At 54.8% G+C, this 24,395-nt stretch overlaps 1 protein-coding gene across 12 annotated transcripts in view; it reads right to left on the reverse strand.

Moving 5' to 3' along the window:
* Window positions 1–24,395, reverse strand: part of MSI2 (musashi RNA binding protein 2) — a 386,889-nt gene that overhangs the window by 11,708 nt on the left and 350,786 nt on the right. For 4 of the 12 annotated variants that reach the window (XM_082706015.1, XM_082706014.1, XM_082706011.1 and 1 more), the window contains exons 11-12: window positions 20,700–20,723; window positions 19,266–19,328 (exon numbers count right to left, since the gene is read on the reverse strand). In XM_082706015.1, coding sequence (XP_082562141.1) covers window positions 19,266–19,328; window positions 20,700–20,723 — 87 coding nt within the window. Of the gene's footprint in view, window positions 1–15,722; window positions 15,773–19,265; window positions 19,329–20,699; window positions 20,724–24,395 lie in introns of all 12 variants that reach the window. The other 8 variants (XM_082706012.1, XM_082706017.1, XM_082706016.1 and 5 more) reach the window with 3 other exon arrangements.

Genomic DNA, 24,395 nt, shown 5'->3' on the forward strand with positions numbered 1-24,395 from the left:
GAAAGGCTGATCTGCGAATGCAAGAGCAGACAAAGGGGGCAGGAATTTTGAATACAGAAGATTAAACTTGCAGATAACATTTGGCCTTTCTCACTCATGGAGGCAAATATCAAGCTGAGATATTCAAAGGCGGAATTATCTTGGTCTAACACTTTTTTTTTTTTTTTTTTTTGCTCTGGGCTAGGGAAAATGGAGCTCAGACAGTAGACTCCTGGTCTACCCAGGTAGCTGACCCCCACTATGCACAGTAACTAGCCAATTCTGTTTCAGGGTAAAGAGAAGCTAGAGGAGGGACCCCACAGTGGAAGATGGGAAGATTTTTTTGGCTTCTTATTCCTCTCGCCAGATGAAGATGCAAGAAGATGGTGGGCAGGCCCACCTACCTCGGGGCTGGGGAGAAGGGGGTTTTGATCTTGGCTCCTTTCAGGAGGGAAAGCCAACCAGAGACCCATCCAGCCAGAAGCAGCAACCTGGGAGACAGGATGTAGCAGGCCCACAGAAGGATGCTGGCCAGAGACAGTCCCCTCTGTGTGCTTAGGAGCTAAGAGGGCGAGTGGGATCTGCCCATCCCAGCTACCTCTCCCAGTCCTTATGCGCCCAGGATGTCTGAAGGGATTTCACAGTTAGCAGCCCCTCTTAGCCTACAACACCTTTCCCTGCTCAGTCACCTGTCAGCAAATGACCCTGAGAAGAAGGCATCCGATGAGAATACAGCTTGGAAACCCCAAGTCCCATATTGCTACACACTCTCTCCTCATAGGGCCTGATCCCTGCTCAAAGTCACCTTGTGGCTCTCCCCCAGCCAGGGGCGCAAGATCAGGCCTCGGGTCCTCGCCAGAGGGCGCAGCGGACAGGCAGCAAGCAACTGGCTCCGTGCAGGGGGTGGGGGCGGGGTGGACAGGGTTGGGGGCGTGGTAGATATTAGGCCTCAGTACTTTGCAGCCGCCAACTCCCTCCTCATCTCTCTGTAGGGAGAAGACCCAGGCTCCGGAAAGCAGGTTCAGGTCCCTAGACAGCCCATCGAGACACCCATGCACAGCAAGCAAACAGCCCTGGCTGCTCAGCGAAGAGGGGGAAGTACCACCTGGCATGCAAACTTGTCAGCAGCTGTACCTGCTGTCTGGTGGGGGGAGGGCATTAGGGACAAGGTTGTCCTCTTCTTTTGGGAAGTTCGTACTGAACACCGGCTGGCTACACCGGAAGGGGAGTCATTTGAGGACCCTTTCCCTCCCTCTGAGGGGCGTGACCTGAGCGAGATGCAGGCAGGCCGAGAAAGCAGCCCCAGAGCTGCAATGCTTGGGGAAGGATTTTGGTGGAGGGTTCCTTTCCCCAGGCACTGAGCCTCCTTTGGAGGGGCTGGAAACAGTCCCCCAGACCAGGATGGGGCAGGAAGAGGGGATGGGACAGCACCCTCAGCGGGCAAGGGTCCCTTGGGTACTGCTCGGCTGTGTGTGTGTGTGTACGCGCGCGTGTGCGCGCTGAGAGGGAGAGGGTCTCGGTATGTGTTGCTGAATACACGGTGCTGAGATTTACGAATCAGGACACCCCGACTCCTGTCCCAGGAGAGGACACCATCTTGCGAACACCCTGGCATTTCTTCGCAGAAGCCGTGAGCACTAAGTGGGCAGTGTGTGGTCTCGCTGTGAGGAGCAGGGCCACATGCCTGCCAGCCGCTCTGGGCAGCACCCTACCAGTGGTTTAATTCTGGGCAAGTTCCTTCTCCCTCACCCCCAGCTGCCAGTCCCCAGCGTCCCCTGCACTTTCCGGGTCCAGGCAGCTGGTATGCTCAGGGAGGCAGCGGTGGTGCAGAGAAAGGGAGCACTGGACTTGGAGTCAGAAGACCCGAGTGGGACCCCAGCCCTGACCTTCTGGCTGTGGGCCTCGGGCTAAGCCCCTTGGCTGCCGGGGTCCTCATCTGTACCACGTGAGTGTGGTCTGCCTTCGCCTGCCTCTCGGTGGGCTCCGTGAGGATGGGAGAGAGAAAGCACTTTGTAACTTGTCGAGTTGAAAGCAAACATATTTTTTAAAAATAGTTCTGTAGGCAGAGCCCAGTAAGACAGGTGCCATAGGCAGATTTAGGAAAATGTGATACAGGAAAACACAATTCACACCGATCAGGAAGTGATTTACAAAAGAACCCAAATTCATCGGCCCAGTGCACTGAGTCATGCTGGACCGGGATGAAGGACTCTGAGACATGGGGGACAGGAAAGCAAGGGCGGGGAATCTCACTGAGGCCAGCAAGAGGAAATGCGTTTGACTTACAGTGGGAGGCATTCTGAGTTGGATTAAAGGAGGATTTTCTGCCTGGCAAGGGGATGAAAGACCTTGATGGCGGAGCCAGGAAACCCCAGGGAATCTTACCCCCAGAGACCCTAACAAAGGCCCATACCTACAGGAGCTCGATCCAAAGCTCATGGGTACCTCAGGGTGTTAAAGCAAACCCAGGGAGGAGTCTGCCTTCCCACTGGCACATGGTCTGCCTGTGGCTCTGCCCAACTGTGGCCAGAAGGCGCTGGGCTGGGAGCGGAATTGGTCCCTGGGGGTGGGGAAGAACAGCCTCGAAAGTACAGAAGTGCCGATGTCCGCAGGGTCACTGGACCTGCCCCAGAAAGCTAGAGCCCAAGATTTTGTTGGGGGGGGGGGGGAGTAGACACCTCTGGGAGTGTCTCGCTCTAAGACCTGAAAATTGGATGATTACTGATTCAGAGGAAGGAACTGTTTACAAAATCCTTTCTAGTTGAGCTCAGCCCACGTATCCGGGACAAGCCGGGGCTCCGCCAAGTCCCAGCTATTAGACCGTGGTCTTGGTTTGGTGGGTCTCACATTTCATCAAGGGGTAGGGCCAGCCGTCAAGACAACTGCAGTCATCTACCTTGTGAACGATACACCGCTGCCAGGTTTCATCTGGGACGGGAAAACCTGACGGCCCCTAGCACATGTCCAGAGTGTGGGCTGTTGAAGACAGGGCACCGGGAACGGTGGGCCTGTCCTCGCCCAGTCCAGCTGACGGTACTGTGCTGCCGAAACAAAGCTCAAGACACAGGGCACTTTAGGGCCAAGGAGAAGGGAGTCTGGGCTGTCTGTTGTCAGGGCTCCCACTCCCAACCCCCAGCTCCCGGCAGACAGGAGGGCCAGGAACAGAAGCCCCTGTGATATCCTTTGAAGGCAGGCCTGTGTTCATTCATCACACTGGGTTTTATGGTTTTTTTGTTTTAAAGAATGTAAAGAAACTGAAAAGGGAATGAGTAGAGGGGCGATGTTGACAGGCTGATGCCAGAGGGAAAAAAGAGGTCAAGGTCATCATTCCTCCAACTCTTCCCTCTACCTCCCCTTGTCCCTATCATGCTTCTATCTGCCTTCATTAAAAACTCCACAGCAGGGGCAACCGTGGTGGCTCGGTGGGTTAAACGTCTGACTCCTGATTTCAGCTCAGGTCATGATCTCAGGGTTCTGAGAGCCAGCCCTGCGTCCAGCTCCGTGCTCGGTGGGGAGTCTGTTTCTCTCCCTCTGCCCCTACACTCCGACTCATGCATGCTCTCACTCTAAAAATAAATAAATCTTTAAAAAAAAAAAAAAAAAAAGACTCTCCTACAACACTGGGTGCCCAGTGATGTTGGGTCCGTAATGTCAACCGGCTGTCAACAGTGGAGACTTTCACAGGTCCCTCTTCACAGCCAGCCACTTGCTCCTTGTTCATGGGCTCTGAAGAATGGCAGCTGGGCAGCCAAGGCCTTCCTGGGAACAGAGCTGAGGACCCCGCTCTGATTCTCTGTGCCCTCTGAAAGTAGGGCCCACTATAAATCAATGCAGATGGTCAAATGTGAAAGGTTAGCATGGAAAGATAACTCTGTTCCTGCTCATGGAAGGAGAAATCCTCAGCTGTGAATTATTACAGCATGTCTCCAGCAGAGCAAGGAGGAATTACATGCCTGCAGTCTGACTGGCCACTAGGTCCCAGGGATCCTGGCTCTAACCTTCCTTCCAGAGCTTAGCGTGAAGCGGGGAGACCTAGAGAGGACCAGCAATTACATCCAACCTGGGAAAACAGTATGACACAGTAAATTAGAGTCAAATCAGCTGAGGGACCCAGATGCAGGGACGATCAATTTAATATTACATATATAGATAGATAGATAGATAGATAGATAGATATGTATATATATCTGCTGAAATTCAGGCTATTTCAGAAGAGTGAGGGAAGGAACACTTCAAACCTAGGAGAGGATTAAGAGAGTAATGAAATGACATTTCCTTTTCCCTGTCTCCATACACAAACCGAATACATTACAGAGATACGAACTCAGCCCGACAGCAACAAGTCCGGACAAATCCAGGGATGCCAGGCTCATCTTAAATATTGCACAGGACATGTGGACAGTGTCTGCTCGTGCACGGGGCTGACGGGAAAGTCAGTGTCACAAACACTCCGGATGTCATTTACAGCGGTGCTACGGTCTTGTAAGATTGCAGTTTCTGCTTATTCTCTCAAAACCTAACCTGCTTCGCACCGCTGCGTGGCTGGTGCTGACGTCTGCAGGTTGCCGAGGGCCTATCTTAAGTAGGGAACGCACGGGCCGCAGAACCGAGGACTTGGGACTAACGATTACGTGGAATGATGGTCGAAACTTCTGGTCAAATCACGCCCCTCTGCAGAGCCAACTTCACTACTGGCTGCTCAGCAGCCCTCCTGTCACATGTTAGAGGCGAACTTGGGAGATTCGTGTTACCATGCAGATCAGCGTGAGGCGAAAGCCCCAAATACCAGAATGAACGTGCCTGAGGAACACTTTGTGGCTAGGATGATATTATGTGGAGATACCATCTCAACGGAAAATAAATAGCTTGTTTTCTATCTTGATGCTCTTTTGTTATCAGCCCTGATTTGGGTCTGTGGCTGTGTCTCCTCCTCACAGAGGACCAGGCTGGGGTTGGTGGGGAAGGGGGGCAATGAGGAGTGGGGTGAGTGGTTGGTTAGCTGCCATCTGCTTATGGGGTAAATTCTGGAGATGGATTAGCCCTGAGTGGGCCTCCGGCCGGTGGCCAAACAAACCGGGCTTTGTTGTGAGGGTAAAGAAGGAACTTTCTGGAGTCACTGTCAGGTTCTCATTTCTCCCAGAACCCCAAGGGTACTGAGGGACAGCCCTCGTTTGCATGTGTCTGAGGGAGGAGGGGGAGAGGGGGGCCTCTGGGGAAGGAAGGGCCATGATGTGGGTCACTGGGGCTCGTCTGGCGCAGGCTGAGCCAAATGGAACTGTCTGCGGGGCTCCAACAGCTTCACCAGCTCAAGGGACCTCGGCAGGCTGCCCGGCTCAGGCAGCGTCTCCTAGTTTAACCCCGAGAACGCCCCTTGCTTCGTTTTGATCTGGGGACTGCCTATGTCCCTGAGGCCCATCCAGCTCTATCCTGTCAAAAAAGAAACCGGTCTGGCTTTTCCCCATAGGAACCCAACCACCCTCTGTGCTGCTGGGCTGTGTGCGCTCACTCGCTCTTTCCCAGCCTGCCTGGACCGAGCCTGCACCTTGTGAGTGACCCCTCCCACTGCAGCCTCGCTGTGCGCTCCCCGCACTACATCCTGTCAAAAGAAAGCATCATGAAGTCCAAGGCCAGCACTGCATACCTGTAGTGTTTGCAGTTGTGAGAAAAAAACGCTGTAAGAATTTGGTAAACCCCTGTCCCAGTCGGGGAAGATGGAGCGGGGGAAAGCCTCCTACTACTGTGGGCAAAATAGGGTCCAGAGGCGAGAGGCACAAGGTTCTAGAAGCTGTGGCTTCTAAAGGTGCCAGGCCGACAAGGGAACTAATATGGACTGAGCACCTACTGTGTGGGTGTTCAATGCCATCTTTTTTCACGATCCTGACAACCTGGGCAATGGGTCCTATCACTGTGGGTTACAGATGAGGAAACTGAGGGCTATAGCAGGGAGGGGACGGGTCTTGGGAGTGTCTCTGACCAGACTGAACCCAGCTCTCGCTTGAACATCAAGGTAACTCCCAGCTGCTCTCCAAACAGAATCTCGCTGCTTGGCTGTCCTTCCCCGCATCATAGTCTGAGAGGACACCTTAGGTTTACCTCAATCTTTCTTTGCCTCAGACAGGTCACAAGGACAAGACACCAAACCTCCCCTGCTGGAGTGCCAGCTCCCGAAGACATGGGCTCTGTTGCCCTTTCCACCCTAGGAGCTCCCTGGTGGTGGCGTCGCCCCCATCAAGCTGGGGCTCCTGGGGTTGGGCCACACCGGCCACAGGAGATAGGGGACAGCGTCTCTCCCGAAGGACTAGACCGCCTTCCTTTGTGCCACATCCCAGAACAAGCCTCGGTGGAACAAAGCAGGCAGGCAGGATGGCTGTGGTCAGGGTGGGGAGGAGAGGGTGCTACCAGACAGAAAGGAAGCCCTCCCATACGTGCACCCACAGAGGGACTCTAGAATGTGTGCCCAGAGGCCCGGTCTCAGGCCCAAAAGAGCACTGCGTTCTGTTGGGGGCTGTCCTGCGGGGAGCTGGACTGCCCTAGGACCATCAGTATTTACTGCCCCATCCCACTGCATGGAAACTCACTGCTCTGGGCTTCACAACCAGGGGGGCCGGGTGCGGGGGGGCCCAAGGAGCAGCCCCTCGAGGACCTGGACGAAAGGCTTTCCACTCAAGCAGCCTGTCTTTAATGATTATAAAGGCACAGGAGTTTAATCCATTTTTGATGTAAGCACTAATAGCTCTGTGTCCTTGAAGTTCAAAGCGGGCGCATACATGTCACTAATTAGCCAAGCACAGAGCCATTCAGCTCCCTCTCATGTTTCTAATTAGGTCTTTAATAACAAACAAACTCCGACCTTACCAAGAGGCCCCCATTCATCAGACAGTCAAGGAGGGCGACTGCTTCCATGTTTACGGCGGCTTCGGGCCGTTGGTTCTATATGAACATGCTCTTAATCTCAGCCGGGACAGGCCTGTCCTCGAATCCATCTGTGAGGACAAAGACCCCTTCAGCCTGCCCTGGAGGGATGGACTTCCTGGCCCTGCTGGGAGGATCCGCTGTGGGCAGGACAGCTGGCTGCGGGCTGAGAACCCAGGCCAGCTCTCCTGGCCACCAGAGGCGGCGGGAGTGAGCTAGCTGGCTGGGCTCTAAGTACACACTGCGAGGCAGGGACACCGGTGACAAAGTCACAGAGCTGGTGCAAGGCTCTACATCTGGCAGGAAGCTGATGGTACCTGAGTCCACGGTTACACGATGGACTTGACCAAGGGAGCTGTCACTACTACTGGGGCCTGGGGCTCACCCGGGTGGTAGATTCTGATCTGATGGGTCTGTAGTGTGGCCCGGATAGCAGGAATTTAAAAAACTCTCCAAGGAGTGAGGTGTTGGCAACTCCAACAAGCAGCAAAGCTCCTGAACCACCGTGTTGGCCCCGGTCTCTCAGATCTGCTCACAGACAGTAACTATTAACAGGTCCGCCTTTATTAATAAATACCATCCAGATAGCCAAACCCTAAATGTTTAAATCAGCCACACCCCAAGGATGGAAATCTGACCAGTTTCTTTCAGTGATACCCTAGATTCCGGAAACATTTCTGTCCCTCTCACTGCCTCCATGCATGGAAAAAAAAAAATGCAGCGCTGACTGGTTTTAAACACATTCTCATCACCTGGAAGCCCCTGGCTTTCTCTCCAGTCACTCTTCTTAGCTCTTGAGGCACTGTCACTATCACCCACTGACCCCCGCCCCCAACCATGACAAGGGATCGAGAGCTGTGGAAACAGTGTCCACCTCGAGCTACAGAGCTGAAAGGTCCTTAAGCACCCTCCAGTCTGAAGCTCTGAAATCACCCAGACTCCTGAGTGTTGGAACCAGACCGGAATTGAATCTTTCCAATTCCCCACTCCTTCATGCTCTCATCTTCTTAAAAAAAAAAAAAAATTGTTTAGGGCGTCTGGGTGGCTCAGTGGGTTGAGCCTCTGCCTTCGGCTCAGGTCCTGATCTCAGTGGAGAGCCTGTTTCCACCTCTCTCTCTCTTTCTCTCTCTCTGCCTGCCTCTCTGCCTACTCATGATCTCTGTCAAATAATAAAATATTAAAAAAAAAACCTGTTTATCATCTTTTCTTATCTGATTAATCCCCAAGGCAACCTCACTCCCTAGGAAGGTGAGAGAGAGATAAGGGAAGCCTCAGAGCTGTTTCTGTCCCAAGGTCAGAACACGGACAGCTGTTGGGGCCAGTCCCCGAACCCAGTGGAACCCTCCAACGAGTCATATCCAAGCCAGGTCATTGGGAAGACGCTGAGATCTCAGGGGGCAGCCTCCGTGGAAGGTTTCGGGACTACTGGGTCCAGGACAGTCTGGACCCAGAAAAGTCAAACAGTGTGGCCACGGATACACGGCAAAACTGGATCCTCCAACATCGGTCCAGGTTTTCCGGTTTGGCTGCCGTGCTGTGACCTTTCCTGGAGGCCGGGTTGACACTGCCAGACCCTTCCACCTGGGTGGGTGCCTAACTGACGCCTGACTCCAGGGCCTCCTGGGTCCCACGTGTCTGGAAGACTCTGCCTTTCTTTCCCCTAAGGCCTGAAAAGCCAACCGTCTGGCAGGTTACAGTCAGAAACGACTTCCAGAAAGAGAGAAGAAAGTGGGGCTGCGGCAGCCTTAGCCTCCCACAGTGCTCTACCACAGGCGCACAGGTCTGCACTGATTGCTTACCACAGACCTGGACAGACCGTTTTATTAATATTAATAAGTAACCAGGAACAAAGGGCCTCTTTATTTTTAGCTTTCTCTAATTGCGTAGTAATTACTCATCTACAAAACAAATGAGCCCCGGCTCGCGGTTGCCATAGTACCGGGAGCCCAGCCTCCCTGAAGGACGATTGGCCGAGGGTCCTGCTGCTCCCGCCTCCTGCCCCGCCCCTCCACGACCATTGGTCCAAAGCAAAGCCCCAGCAACTGGGCGGCCAATCCGCTCCCAGCCCCGGGGCTACGCTGGGTTTCCCAGCGACCTTCCAGACTCAGTCCTCACTGCTCACAGGAAGGGATGTTGACTCATCCCTTAGGGGAACGGGAGAGGGTCTGTCTTGCCCAGAGAGGCCCTCCCTTGCTCCATCTTCTAGTTTCTTTCGGGCAGTGGCTAACTTCCTTCAGTCCTGTACTAGTTAAAGGCTCCTGTCAACTAATAATAACCTTCAGGCTGGCTCCCTTACCGGACCACGCCTCCTCTGGGTCTCCTTTGTCTGCCTTTGGTCTGAAAAGGATTCAGGGACTGAAAGCCAGATCAGAAATGTCAGCCAAAGCCAGACAGCACCATGACCTTAAGTTTGCAACAGCAGAAGCAGGTGCAAAATGTGCACATAATGCTTCCTGAGGCCTCTTGTAAATGGTTTTGGCTTCTCTCTTCCCCGGAGGATACGAGAATTAAGTTGATGGGCTGCTTTGGTTTGCCCTTGAGTACGTGTTAAAAATGCAGACCTCCTCGGAAGGGCTGGCACCACAGAGCTTCCGCTGACATGGCTGAGAGCACAGATGCAATGAGACAGACCCAGGTTCTGGTCTTGTCTCTACTACCTCTGACAAGCTATCTAAGCCACAGTTTTCAGATTTTAAAAAATGGGAACGGGAATGATAGTGCACTCTTCATAGGATTAGGAGAATTAGATGGGGTAAGGCAGGTGGGCTGAGCACAGCCCTTGGCTCACTCATAATGCAGAAGTTATTACAAACATATTACTTTTATCATCATCATTGTATTAAAATTGGCTGGGAAGTGTCTCTAGCATTCTATCAACCACTTGCAAGCTATCTTTCCCTTCCGGGACCTTGCAGGTGGGTGTGAATGTTGAGATAATGGCCAGAACCCTCCTATTCATGCCACAGACTGATTTCACCTTGGCTCCCCCATCCTGACAGATCTAATTCCAAAAGCCAATCACAGCTGTTCAAAAGCATTATTTGCCCACCTCCTGTTCTGCAGGATTCCGAGCTGGCAAGGGGAGACCTTTTTATTAATATTTATAATAAGCATCCAGGAACAAAGGGCCCCTTTATTTTCTGCTTTCTCCGATTGCAAAATAATTAGTCATCTACACTAAGAATGAGGCTGACTTTGCCTCCTGGAGTTTGGATGGTTTATATTGTTGGAGAAGGCGGGCACCACTCGGAGATATATGCAAAACATGTTCCATAGAGTCAGAACCCCGCCTTTCATCCAGGAGACCTCACCAGTCACAAAGGAGACCGAAGACAGGGTGTTGTGTCGAGGAGGGGCACTTGGGTAGGGTTAATCAGGTGTGGCTTCCTGGCAGTCTGAGCCAATTTGAGTGGAGGGAGCAAAGACAAGGACAGAGAGAGGCAGACTGGCAGTGGCTGACATGAGGGCCCAGGAGTGGGGACCAACAGCCCCAGGTAGGGAATGAATAACAACTTGTTGGCAAAAGGAAGGAAAGTCACAGAAAATGAAGGTGGAGTCCTGTGAGGGAATGCCCTCTCGTGTCAGCCCTGCTCCTTGTTCCAGGTCATGAAGCCAACCCCAGCCCCAGGACTTAGGGAGGGGTCCAGCTCTGTTCTGTGGGACTGTTGCCAGGCTGATCTTCCTTAGCTGGTTTCATCCTTACTAAGCTCCACTGCCGTGAGGCATATGAACCTTTCCCACCAACATGACCATAGAGATCGGGTTTTCAAGGTCCCCGAGAATCCAGCCTGCCTTGACCTCATCAAGCCTCTACCCCCACTGCCCACCAGACAGCCTCCCACTGTCGCCCCAGCACGGGATGCTCATCCCCTGCCAACCTTTCACCCAAGTCCTCTTGCCTACAATGCCCTCTCATCTCCCACAGCAAATCCCGCAGGGCCCATCTGTGTCCAGTCTCCCGTCTGAGCCTCCCTGGCTGCTGCGTGCTCTCTGTGATCAGTGGCCGTGCATGCTCACTGAAGACCAGCTCTTCTATCAGTTGTGTGCTGTGTCCTCCCTCAAAAGACTGGGAGCTTGTGGAAGGCAAGGACTGTGCCCTGAAATTCCCCGACCCCAGCACGGTGCTGAGCCCAGAGTTCATCAGCTAATGGGTAAGAGCTAAAGGCATGAAGCCACTCTTCCTAGGCAGTGACAGACAAACATTTATGGCGCGTCTACTCTGCATACTCTGTCACTTGTCCTCCTGCTTTCAGTCCCATCTCCCTTGTCCACCCTGCTGTCAAGACTTGGCTAACATACAAATCTGAGGTCACTTCCCAGGTTCAGGCCTCTCTCAGGCTCCTTGCTGCCTGCGTGAAAGTAGCAGCTTCACCTGCGACCGCCCCCTACCCTGGGCCCCCTCTCCTGCCCCCAGTGCATTTTACTCTCCTGCTGCTGCGAACTGTTTGCAGGGCTTCAGAGTCACTCCTCTGTTTTGGGTTCTGGGGGCTTTGCACATGCCTTTCCCTCTGGTTCTTGGGGGAACTAATATTTGTCCTTGAAAAGTGGAAAGAGTCACTCCCCTGTGAAACCTTCCCTGACTTCCCAGACAAAGCCAACTACATCCACCTCTGTGCCTTTCTGTGATTGGATGTTTGCCATCATATCAGAAGTACCCGTTAGCCTCCACGCTAGGCTGGGAGACACTTGAGGGCAGGGACTGTGCTCTGGATTCATCTAGGAGCTTCATCTAGGAGCTGTGGTAGGCTTCATGCTTGCCCAACCAGCAGCATTCTCCCTTCCCCTCTTTTATCTGCACTCAGACTGTCCTTTGGAAATCCATCCTTCTCCTGCTAGTCGGCTCAGATAGGGCTGAGCCTTAGCCAAGCAGCACAAAGTTCGGGACTTCTGCTAGAATTCAGGACCTCTGATGACCCCCTCTTCCTCTAGGCAGGTTGGCATGAAGCAGGAGACTGTTGTGACCATTTTGCTACTGTAGGAAAGCCAACATCAAGACAATATGGAAGCAAAGAGGAGGACAAAGCCAAGGGAACCGCAGAGAAAGAGCCCAGTAGTCTGATACATGAAACCGGCTCTTCCACAGAGCTCCCAGGATGTTGGCCAGTAAGTCCCCCATGACATTCAACCATGCTGAGTTGGGTTTTCTGATCCAGCCCAAAGCACCCTGACTCAAGCCTAGCACAGTGCCTGCCACAAGTACTAATTAACTACTGTTGTTATCCACTTACTACATATCTGCTGAACTAAATTCCGTGGTAGATGCGCCCTGGGCCCAGTTCTGAAATCTACATCTGAGAGACGGGCCGTGAGATCTAGGGGCCTGAGTCCTTGGCTGACACAGCGTGGGCCCCCAGGACCCTGGGCTTTTCCAGCACACCCCACATGTTGGGGGCATCTGGGTAGCAGGTGACCTCTTCACGAACAAACACGGTTTCTCTGCAGAGCTATTAAAGGAGGCCAGAGACCTGGGTTCAAGGTCAGGGTTCTTCATCCTTGACCAAAGCCTTGCTCCCCGCGTAACCAGCTGGGAGACTTTGGGTAAGTCATACAACCATTCTGCAGATCTGCTTTCTCTTCAAAACCAAACACACAACACCAGGCCAAAAACCTCTGCCCTCCTGCCTGTCTTCTGGGCTAGCTGGGGTCAGAGACGTGGTCAGCTGACCTCTGCAGAAACGTAAGGGGTCACGACACACCGAGGCCCATGCTCCTTTGGTGACTCTCACCACCACGTGGGTTCACTAGCTTTTGGGGCTCCCCGCAACCCCAAGTGGCCCGACCCAGCCCAGGGTGCCAGGAGGGGCTCCCTGTGCTCTTATGGGGTGGGGTGTCCGAGGACAGCACCATACTTTCCACCTTCCTCTAGATGGCAGGGCCTGGGATCCTGAGCCAGCGTGAGAGGGCCAAGCTCAGCGGGAGGTGGTGTCTCCTCTGAAAAGAATCCCATGGATTTAAAAGACCCTTAGTATCCTCCCACTCCGTTCACTTTAGGATTAACTTCTACTGAGGTTTGGGCTTCAAGGCCAGTCGCTAATTGCACTAGAGCTGATTTATCAAGTGCACTGTGTTTCTATTACAAAATTATTGATCCCAGCCGATGTATTTTATCCTCAACAGGGTTGGTCCAAAAACCCTTGGAAAATGAACGAAGCAGAGGTCAGCCACGGGCAGCTCCACACATTATTATAAATTCACTGGGTCTACTGAAATCCAAGGCAGGTCTCTTGGTGGCAAAAGACCCAGCCCTCTCAGAAATGAAGATCAGAGTGACAAACTGAGAAACGAGCTGCCCAACCCCAGGACACGAGGCGGTGGACCAAGAGGCAAGCCTGGCCGGCTGCGGCAGCTGCTTGTAAGGGGTCAGGAATCTGCCCTCCCTCTGGGCTGCTGTGCTGGCTCTGTGCCGCAGCCACAGATGGGGGCTCTTTCCCAGCGCGATGCGTCCCCATGACCCTACCCCCAGTTGGGCTGTCCTGGGGCCGCCATCCCCCGAGAACGCTTGCTGCCAGCACAAAGAGGAGACGATTGCCCTACAGCTCCCCTTCCTGCACATCGGAGCCTGCTGACGGAGATGCAGAAAAGCCAGCTTCAGAAAGGGAGGCAACCCGTGGATCCATTTTCCTTTTTACGCGAGGCTGGCAGTGTGAGAAGCAATGCGTCATGGGAAATAGGGATTCTCCGCAGGAGGGATCCGGATTCTCAGACCACTGGAGGCAAGACAGTTGTCTGCCTTTATATTCCTCGGCACCTGGCACAGAGCAGACCTTCAACGCCTGCTTGTTGAAAACAACATCCAGGAACCCTAAACCGTATGCCACAAAGGATGCTAATAATTCCCGGATCCCTCCGGCAGCTGGAGGAGTGTGGGCGGGACACTGTTGTTCATGTCCCTCGGACCCCAGCACCTGTAAGGTGAAGGGTGTCACGGGGAACATGGAAAACACCAAGAGGGGAGGCGTGGGATGGGCAGGCCTGCTTCGTGCACACCTGCACCCACTCCCCTTTATGGTTCAAGTTCAACTGTTTCCTTTCCCTCATGAGTTGAATTTTACTTTTGTTCGTTGTACCTACTGGAACCGAAATGGTTAGGATGTTTAGTCCCAGCGTAGCAAAGCCATTCTCTGAGCAGAGCCAGACCCTGGATTTAGGCCAATAAGGGGGATTTTCGCTCTCTTTGCCTTCTGTCCCACCGTCCTTCCTGCTCAGCAGCCTGCGTCAGTAGGCAGCTTTGGCAGCCCCGGAAGCCTTACTGCTTCTAGCCGTTTCCCTCTGCCTCCTCCCACCCGCCCCTGCAGGACGGCTCTTCCCAGATTTCCCTTCCTGAGCTTTGGGAGCCTCCTTCTGTCCAGTGGCTGACTGGCCTGCTCACTTGCAATCCTTGTTCATGCGGACGCAGCCACTGACCTCTCGCCACCATTCCACTGTCACCTCACACTCTTCTGGGAATGCCACGGACGCTGTGATGTCCTGGGCTTCAGTCTCCCACAACAGATAACTTATCCCCTGAAGGCTCAGGTCCCATGGTGTCCTCCTGTGGCTTTAGGTCAGAGCCACCAATTAGCCTGACTAAAGAGCAGGTTCCAGGCAGCAACTACTATTTCACCAATTTGTAAAGACTGGAGCCATCTCCAAAAGCTTGGAGAGACCTCTGGTACTCTGGTATGGCTTGTCCCCACAAATGTAGGGGAGATGGCGTGTCCAGGGACATGGACTGCCCACGCCCCTAAGCCGAGGGCAGAGCTGCGGGACTGGGAAATCTTCCTGGCGAGGTGGGGGGAAACTTCAGCCTTCTCTCCAAATGTCATGGGTTCCCCTTCCCTCTTGCCCCCCCCACAAAGAGCTGTGCTAATAACCTCCACACTAGGAAGGTTGCCACTCTGATGCCACTTGCCTCCCCTCCCACCCCCACCCCCACCCTTGGAGGGCACACATAAAGGCTTCTCCTTCATCTTCACCAACTTTAAGAACCGACGCTAACCTTCGCCAGGACCCAACGCATTCCCCGTCTGCAGACCCAGGATCGTAAGATTGGAATCCTGTTCCCTACCATGTCTCACTTCCTCTCCGCCTTGGGGACCAGACCATGCAGACAGGACCGCCATGCGGACCTGTTCCCCCCAATAGGCCGGACGTGAGCTGGCAAAGGACCCAAGGCATTGAGGGCCTTGCCGGTGGGCCTTGACAAAGAAGAGAAGACCTGCTCTGGTCAAGAACCCTACGAGGAAGATGAGAACAAGGATGAACGGTCAGACTCCTTCCGATCCCAGTTGTGTTCACAGACAGGGTCGCCAGTGAGCTCAGTGAGGAAGGCTAGAGCTGGGGGTGGTGGCCCAGTGCTGGACTGGGGGAGCAGGGAGCGTGAGGGGAGGTGGTGGTGGCTGATGGCGAGAACATGGATCCAAGCCCTTTGGCAACATTGAAAATATGGAGCCCCCTGTCTTCCTGGTCCCCCGCGCTGTCCTGCCGGCAGTCGTGCTGGGCCGGGCTGTCAGAGACCCTGTAATATCAACTCAACAATGCATGTTCTAGGGCTACGGCTAATACCAGGACATCTACTACAGTGCATGCATTTAGTTCAGTCCCACAGAAACATACACTCTAAGAACAGGCAGGGGAGGTGTGAAATGTTTTACTGGACAACAGGTGTTTTGGAGTCGTGACTAATAAAAAAAAAATCGAAAACGAAAGTGTACAAAAAAAAGACATTTCTCGAGAGTTGGATATGAGTTTGTTTCTTGAACTGTTTTCATCTGAACAAGCAAAAACATGCAAACCAGCTGGTACTAACAGGAAGCTGGACACTGAGAGAGGATTAATAGGTGTGGACAAACCTTCCCGCTGAGCGTGCTCAGAAGAGTGTTTGAGAGGAGGTGTGCAGATCCTAGTGTAAGAGAGGCGGGAAAGTATGCCTCAGAGACACTCTCTCACCGCAGCCCCAACCAAGCAAGAGAAAAGACAACAGAAACATGACTCTCGCACTCACCACCACCGTCAGGAGCTCATGTTACTAGACTGGAATAAAGCTGGCAAGTATAAAGTACAGTAAGGGGTCCTGGCTGGGGCCGGAGACGGGCTGGGGGGGGCGGGCAGGGGGCTCAGAAGCTCTTTGACTGATACACAGACCCACCCCGTGATGTCACCCGGAAATAAAACAGCCTGAGCATCCGAACCACTCCCCTCACCTGTGTGTGTGTGTGTGTGTGTGTGTGTGTGTCTGGGGTCACTGACCAAACTGGACTTAGGTTTGGGTGGGACAGGATGAGGCCATCAGAACTGAATGAGTACGATCAAAATAAACAAACGAACTCTCGACTGAGCACAAGAAAAGATGACGTTTCAGACTACCGGTGAAGGTAAAAGAAAAGTGACCACTGATAGTGAAGTCATCTAGGAGTCGGCAGGGACCTCGCCTGGCGGGGGGGTCTCCTGAGCCCTGCTCACCTCAGGTCCTGCGTGAATTAGGAAAAGGCGGGCAGGCTGGCCTCGAGGAGTCGGCTGAGGTGGGTGCAGAGCTCAAGGGCCCCCCTGGACCTCCTACCCTGACACCATAGCCCTGACAGATACGAGTTGCCAACCTGAGCGAAATCCGAGTTGCTCCCCCCTCCCCACGGCCCTCAGCAGGTGCTTCTACCTCAGGAAGCTCCCCTGGTACATCAAAATATGGAAGGAGAAAAAAAAAAAACCAAAACTGTGGAGCTGGACAAAAACGAAAGGCCCTCCTTTCACAGGATGCCTGATCCCTAGACCAAGCCTGACAGCCATGCCCTGGGGAGTGCAGGCCACGCTTCCTGCAGTTTGGAGTCCCCTGCCAGGTTCGGGGGAGTACCAAGCTCAAGGTCGGTACTCCACAGACTCCCTGTACCAGCTTCTTCCTATAAGACGAAGTGCCTGGGCTTGTGATGCCCTCCAACAGCCGAAACTGCTTGCTTGGGGGGCAGAAGGAACACCCCTGTCCCCCGGGAAGGAGCTGGCACGGGAGGAGGGTGTGCAGGGTTGCAGGGGAAGGGAGAACTGGGCAGTCAGCCTTCAGCGATCACCTGCTGGCCCGGCTGATGCACAAACTCAAACCAGTCTGTGCCGTCCCTCTCACGCGTCTGCCAAAATACCATGGAGGGGCCACCACAACAGGTAAATAACTGGCCGTCTCCCCAGGCTCGGAGTCCAGATTATGTTCTAGAGGGAGAGAGGGGGACAGTCCTTACAGGCCAAAATACGCTAAAAGAAAGACAGGCAGAGATCTTCTTTCCCCAACCTTGTAACCCTGCTCCAGGTCCAAAGACTGGGATGGGGATGAGGGGCTGAGCTATACTGTCTATACAGAGGCAGGTGTCTTCCAGCCCAGGCGGTGTTCTGACTTTGGCAGGCACCGTCTAGTTGTCGCCCTGGGGCTCACCCCAAGCCCCTGACCCCCAGGCAGTACTGCCGGGTGCCCTGTGGCCTCCTGGCCAAGCCTGCACCCTTGGGGCCAGGCACCTCGGAGTTGAGGATTTACTCCTTGCACTAACCTAGGCTGGTGTGGGGCAGGTGGTCTGGGAGCACGCTCCTGAATAGAATTCACTAACAGTGCAGCGATGAGCATGGCTGACCTCGAATGGCCCCTGGGAGACTTGGCTCCCGATGGAAATGGCTACAAATAAAACACCACTGATCCTGGAAAAAAAAGTGTGGTTGGAGATGGCTCTGGAGTTTGGGGTTAGGAGTTGGGGAGAAATGGGTGGGACTCCCGCCTGGCTCTGGGGGGGTCCGTGAGAGGGTGGGGGTGGCGGAGGGGGGGCACGGGCCACAGGGAGACCGCTCTCAGACTTGCGAAGAACCCCATGCTGCCCTTTAAACTTGCCATGAAGTCAAGGAGAATGGGGGTGGGGAGAGAGGCAGGGTTAATTTCGGGTTAAAGTTTAGTTTCATAATCCAAGTTATAATAAGAAAGAAACTGAACGGAGAAAACAACCAACAACACTCAAAAATCTCGAGTTTTCTTTTTGTCGTCCCCCCCACCAGGCACAGGTAGGACAGAGGCTTGTTTGTAACGATACCAAAAAGCACTCAAGTTAAAAAAACCAAACAGAACAGGGAGACACCAGGCAGCGGCGCGCCTGCCCCCAGGGCAGGGGCACCCAGGGGACACTGGCCAGCGGGCAGGTGGGGGCCGCTGGAGGCTGAGCGGGTGCCCAGCTCTCTGGCTAATTGGCCTTCAGCAGCCCCCAGAGAGCTCCTGGCCCCTCCAAACAAATCCCCAGTGGGTGATTCCGGGGAGTGGCTCCTTTGTAGCTCGAGGCAGTGCCAGTTTGCATGGAACGGATTTTTACTGATGTTTCTAAAGGGCCTCACTGTGCCAGTCTCTTACCACTGAGGGTTTGGGTTTTGGCATTTACCCTCTGGGCTTTGAATGCCCCATTTCCTGGTACCCCACCAGCGCCTCCCTTCCCCCACCCTCCTCACCGCCCTGTCCCTAACTGCTCCCTGGGGTGCTCTGCTGCCCTGTCCCCGGGGCATGGTGGGGAGAGTCTTGGAGGAGCAGGGGCCCCTCCGCCGCTGGGGCGCGGATTCCAGGCGGCCTCCCGGGGAGCCCGGCACACGACGGCAGCCCAGCTTGCTTAGAAAGGCGGGGAGCATCTGGGGGAGAGGGACAGAGGCGCCCTGGGGCCCGCGTCGTGGACATACCAGCTCCAGCCGGACCCACAGGGCTGCTGGGAAAACGCTCCCACCTCACTTGAAGGGCTCTAGACCTCCTAAGAGGCTGGGTTTAGAGACCAAAGGACCAGGGCAGTTTTGTGGGAGAGGAAAAACCCCAGTTCCCTTGGCAGGTGGAGTCCAGGAACTCTCCGGTCTCTGCTCTGAGGAGAGCCTGGGAGGCAACAGGGGCTTCAAGAAATCACTCCCTTTCACAGAGGTCAGGACTGGCCCTACTTCTGGCCTCCGGGAACCAGGGTCTGAGCTGAATCAGCAAGGCCACCTGCCAGGTGCAGCAGGGGCCTGGAGGCCAGAAGCCTCCCTTGCACAACCCAGATCTTCTCTGGCTAGGTCAGAGGCCCAAGGAAGGGAGCCTCATGAAGCAGTGAAAGCCAACGAGGGAAATGCCGCGGGTGCCCTGAAGCCGGCTGTGGGGTGAGGGGGCCGTCCAAAGTCAAAACCAAGGTCACTGCTCTGTTTTCAAGGAGAGAGTAAGACTCTACCTTTGGTTTGCAGTCCTGCGACTGATCCGCACTGGGAGCTGCCCTGGGGTGGCAAGGGCCTCGCCCGCGCCCCCCTGTCCCCACCCTCTGGGCTGTGGTGACAGTAGTGGACAGACGCAGCCACACAGATCCAACAGGGCCTTTACCTTCCCCCGCACACTGGGGCATGCCTGGGAGCGCCTGCCCCGCACACCTCCCTACCTGATCCTCTTGCAGCCGCCACCGCCGCCGCCGCCACTGGTCCGTAAGCCGCTGCTGGGAAGCCTGGCAGGGAGAGAGGAGCTGGAGTGAGGGTCAGAACCTGGAAGGGGCCCCCCGACACAGCCCGGGCTCACAGGCTGTGCTCCACCCCCTCCTCCAAAGGCTAGGAGCCAGAAGGGATCTCCTCAGGGCAGCCTTTAGGAGGGACCCAGGTCAGCAGCTCTCAGGCTTCTGGAAGGCATAGCCCCTTCAGGTGTGTTTGATTGATTCCTACACAAAGGTCACCACAAAAACTACTTCTAGAAGGCACACCGAAATAATCTAAGAGGATGAGGAGGATCCTCTCTTGGGAGCAGGGCAGGGTCCCTGCTGTCCTTGCCATGATGGAGGGGGTCCCCCAGGGTGTGTCCATGGCAGCGCCAAGCATGGCCCAGGAACCACCCCCCACCCCGGCCCGGACCAGGTGGCCCTGAGCCTCTGGGCAGCACAGGCACCTGGGCCAGGAGGTGGCTGAACTCCAGCTGCTCTCCTGAGGCTCTGCTGGTCCGGACTCTGGAAAGCCTGTACTAGCATCATCTCAGCCCCAGGCCGGAAGGTGAGGTGTGCTGGGAGGCCCGGCTGCCTGCCCGAGTACACGGGAAGGCAGCTGGGGGAGGGAGTGGGTTAGCCACAGGACCAATGTGAAGTGAGCCCTGTGGCTTTTGTCTCTCCATTTCAACCTCCTGAGGCACATGATGGGGATTTCAATCGGTCTCTTGTCTGAGTTCCACCTCCTGATCAAGCTGGCAGTGAAGGGTGTCTTAGGGGTCTCCATCAAGTGTCTGCCTAGCTAAGAACACCCGGAGCAGCAAGGCTGTCCCAGAAATGGGACTGAAGGTTGGAAGGGAGAAAGTGACCCAGCGCGGCTGCAGAATGTCCAGGGGAAGGAAGAGGTGGGCTAGTCCTCTCCCGTGGGCTTCTCTTGGCCACCAGCATCACACATGCACAGTCACACGTGGGGACGCACACAGACACACTCACGCGCACACGGAGCAATCGCCATCTGCCATCCAGGCAGACTTTTCGAGGCCTGATTTCAAGCCCCACTTCCAAAGGCTGTGGTTTTACACGATGGGCCAGAAGCCAGCAGCGAACAACGGGCAGCCAAGACAGCTGCTGGGCTTCAGCCTTTGGGCCTTCCAAATACGGACCTGCTACAGGACACAGTGGGGGAGCACATGCACCATGGGGGGCAGGGAGCAGGGTGGGAGTAGGGACAAAAGGACAGAAAGAGAGCCATCCCCCAAACACAGCAGAAACTAGAAGCCCACTAAACTCTAAGACTATTATCCTAGCTACACGGAACTACTGGGGAGGAAAAAAAGTTCAAAAGGGAACAGCTACTCTAAAAAGGTCAGGCTAAGCTACTTAAAATGTCAATGAAAAAAGACATACTTGCATTTAAATATGGTAATAGGGCTGTTGAAGGGGGGAAAAAGAAAGATCCAGGTGAAATAAGGGTACAAGGTCATCCCTGGTTGCTGGAACGGGTCTCCCAGCTCCCATGAAGGCCCCACACGTGCCAGGAGGCCACTCCCTCCCCCATGGGGGCTACCACGGCCCCTTGCCACCTGAGACCCACAAAGGCACTCCCCCACCAAGTCCTTTCCCCTTTCTTTCAAGCAGGGTCTAGGTTTCTGGAAATGTGGGTGATAGAAGAAAGTGCTGAAGGAAAATAAGGAAGAACTGGAGTTATTTCTCCCTGTCCCAACCTCCGCACACTAGGCAACCCCCCTCCCCCGCTGCAGGCACACGCAGCAGCGCTCAGGGGACCCCGAAGGAGAAGGAAGTGGGCTGGGAGAGAAGGAAGGTCAACTTATTCTTTTGCACTCCTCACCGGTTTCCTTGGAAGCCTGAAAAGATGTCCACGGCCGGGGGTGGGGGGGTGGGAGGGGGAGTGGGGGGGCAGAACCAGAGGGAGGCAAGTTTAGTCAATAAAAAAGACATTTAACAAAAGGGCTATTTTCTGGAGTCAAGCGCATTTTTGACCAGGAAAAAAAAGAGTCTGAGAGAAAGAGGAAGGAAAAAAAAAAAAACTTATCCAAGAAAGGAAATCCATTATCCTTAATCTCAGATAAAGGTTTCTGCTGGAGACTGAGCATCAGACACTGCTAAGGGCTAGAATTTCATCTCAACCATCAAACAGGGCTGAGCGGACTGACAGGTGTGAGAAGAGGGCCAGGGAGGAGAGCGCAGTCTGCCCCCCCACACCGGAGACCCCGGAGAGGGGAGCCTGCAGCCCTGGCAGTGACTGCATCTGAGACGCCAGGGTAAGGGGCCCCAGCCCAGCCTCTGTGGGACTCGGTCCCCGATCACTTCCACAGCTCCCTGCCATTCCCCCTCCCGTCCTCCGAGGCAGCTCTGCTGCACTGGTCACCCCACGCGTACTCTTCGGATGACCTAGTGGATAAGCTCAATGCTATTATCAGGGGGACCCCATGGACTCTCCTTGGTGGCTGGGCTTGCTGGGGATGGGCAGACCCAGATCCAAGAACGGTGGGGTGCGTGTGTGTGTGCACATGTGTCCATGTGTTGGGGTGACACAAGGGGCTATCAGAGGCCAAAGAAGCTTCACGACCCGGGGCCTCGAGCTGTCCTGATGGAGAACAGCCTGTCTCTAGGACAGTGAGAGGCACCTGAGGACCAGGAGGCCCCAGCCCAGGGACTGTGGTGGAGATGAGGCCCCTGGACTAGACCCGGACCTGGAAGAGCTGCGTGTGCAGGGAGGAGAAGCCTTCCAGACTTGCCTCGTGGTCCTGATTTCAGCTTTTCTCCCCAGGCCCCGAGGAGCCAGGGGTCATCTACGGTGGCCTAGCTGTCTGGGAAACCTCTCATTTTACTTCTGAAGGGAGAGGCGGTCTGGGCTGCGGAGGAGAGAACTGTCCCGGCCAGGGGTACCCAGGAGAAGACCTTGGGGGAATTAGGCAGAAGGGCTGACAGGGCTCAGGAGGCAGAACCCCTGGCCCCGGAGTGCCCGTGGCTGCCCCAGCACCCTGCTCACTGCCCAGAATAGATGACCATCTCCTCTCTGCTGCCGGGAATGTGGGCAGAGGCTTCCTGCTTCATATAGTCCCCCTGCTGCCCTGGCCTCACTGCGTAACCTGGGCACGGCGCTTCCGTTCTCTGGGCCCTGAGTAACCAGCTCGTGCGGCCGGAGAACCACTGTTGTCCCCTCACCTCTGAGCCTGCATGAACCCATCTTCCTGATGCCAAGGTCTCTGGCCCTGGAAAGCGGTGCCTCTGGGCTTTGTAACTCATCTAAGTATAAGTTGTCACCATCCCATTGACCGTGAATGAGACACTTTCCTGGACTTCTCCAAGCTGGGAGAAACTGGACAGCAAATTAGAAGTCAATGGCACTTCAGATTTTTTTTGAGAATTCTAGGGCACCACACCTCCTTTGGATGCTTCCTGGGAAGCACTGGTTCCTGCCTCCCTGAAGCAGGTGTTTTGATGTGCAAATCTTCTCTTGCTGGCTGACAAATTCTTCTAGGGCAGGGCCTGAGCCCCCTGTCCCACTTAAGACCTAGTGCAGAGTCTGCCCCAAAGAAGGTTCTGGTGGAGCACCAGCTGCTGAGGCTCAGGACAACCCAGGGAGGGTGCCTGAGAGCCGGCGCAGGAAGTCACTGCTGCATGGTGGCTTCACTGTGCATGGAGCTGCCTCTCCTCCCGCAATCCTCCAACCCCAGGGGGACAAGCTCAAATGCACGGAGCATAATGAATTAGACCTGGGGGGTGGTGGGCTGCTCCCTGATCCCCGGGGAGCCTTGACAAATCCTGAGACCTGGCTCCCCAGAGAATCAGACTTAGCTGCTCTGGGCTGCAGCCCACATGCACAGTGGGACCTTTTCCTGCTTTCCGGGTGATCCCAGGGCACGGCCAAGGGCTCCCACCTTTGGTGTAAAGGCTTTCAAAAATTTTAAGACATTCAATGGCACCGCACATCTGCCCAAGTCCGTCACCCTGCTTCCTTGTGGAAAGGAAGGCCCTCCCGGAGATTTAGCAGTGATTCTCCTCGGGACCATGTCTCTTTTGAGACCCACGGCGGGGCCTCCGCGCAGAGCAGGGCTCCAGCCTGGCTGGGGGGAGCTTTCACAACATATTAAGAACCAGGGAAGGCCCCCATTGCTAGCTTTTAAAGGCCTTCCAGATGCTTCTGACGCACTGTGGAGGCAGAGCACCCTGACTTAGGGAAGGCTGAACTGGCAGTCCACACTGAAACGGTGCTCCTTTCCTGCCGGCTGCGGGGTGTCAGCTTGGGCACCTCTTTCCCTATATCCTCCTCCCTGCACGGCATGAAAAGATGCCCGCCTGGGAGCAGGCTGCCAGGGAGACGGCTCCGGCACAGTCACTACTTATTTCTGTGACCTTGGAAAAGTCCACGGGCCTCTGTGCCTCTCGCAGAAAGAGGAGATGAGAGAATTTGGAGCTTCCTGGGGGTTCCAACAGGCTGGGACTTTGAGGGAGTCTTTATAACGGTCTCTTGTAATGTGTGTTCCCATCCCGAAGGCTCCATTAGGAAGGCAATTTTTCCTCTGCTGCGTTTGCTCAGACCACTCTCTGTCCCCTTCCCCGGCACGTTCTGCATCTCCCCCACCAACACTTTCTTCAGAGGATTCCGACATTCTTGGCTAAACCCACTGTTGCCTCACTGAATCCAAACACTCCAAAAGACGCCACCCCGAGAAGAAAAGGTCACCCAGAACGTAGGAAACGACACCGTGGAAGACTAGAAAACGCTCCCATCTGTCATCTGACTGACCCAGGGCCCTGCCCACCTCCTGGGCAGACCTGCCTGGTGTGCCCCGGGGCTGGTTCTTTGAAAGGAAATCCCTACCTTTGTGCAGACAGAGCAGCGGCTGCTGGGGGTGTGAGCGGAAAGGGATGGATGGTGCATTTCTGGAGTAGGAGGACCTAGGGGGTCTAGAGAGGGCCTGAAGAGGTGGGACAACTGATTACCGATGGGACCTGGCTTTGATCGAGCTGTAAAGTTCTGCTCTGAAGAAGGCTAATAGGTGTCCATTAGGAAAAAAAACAAAACCCAAGTTCCTGGCATTCAAAATAGGAATCTGATTTCCACCCACCATTTTA

This window comes from Mustela nivalis, assembly GCF_964662115.1.
Source record: "Mustela nivalis genome assembly, chromosome: 17".
NCBI lineage: Eukaryota > Metazoa > Chordata > Mammalia > Carnivora > Mustelidae > Mustela > Mustela nivalis.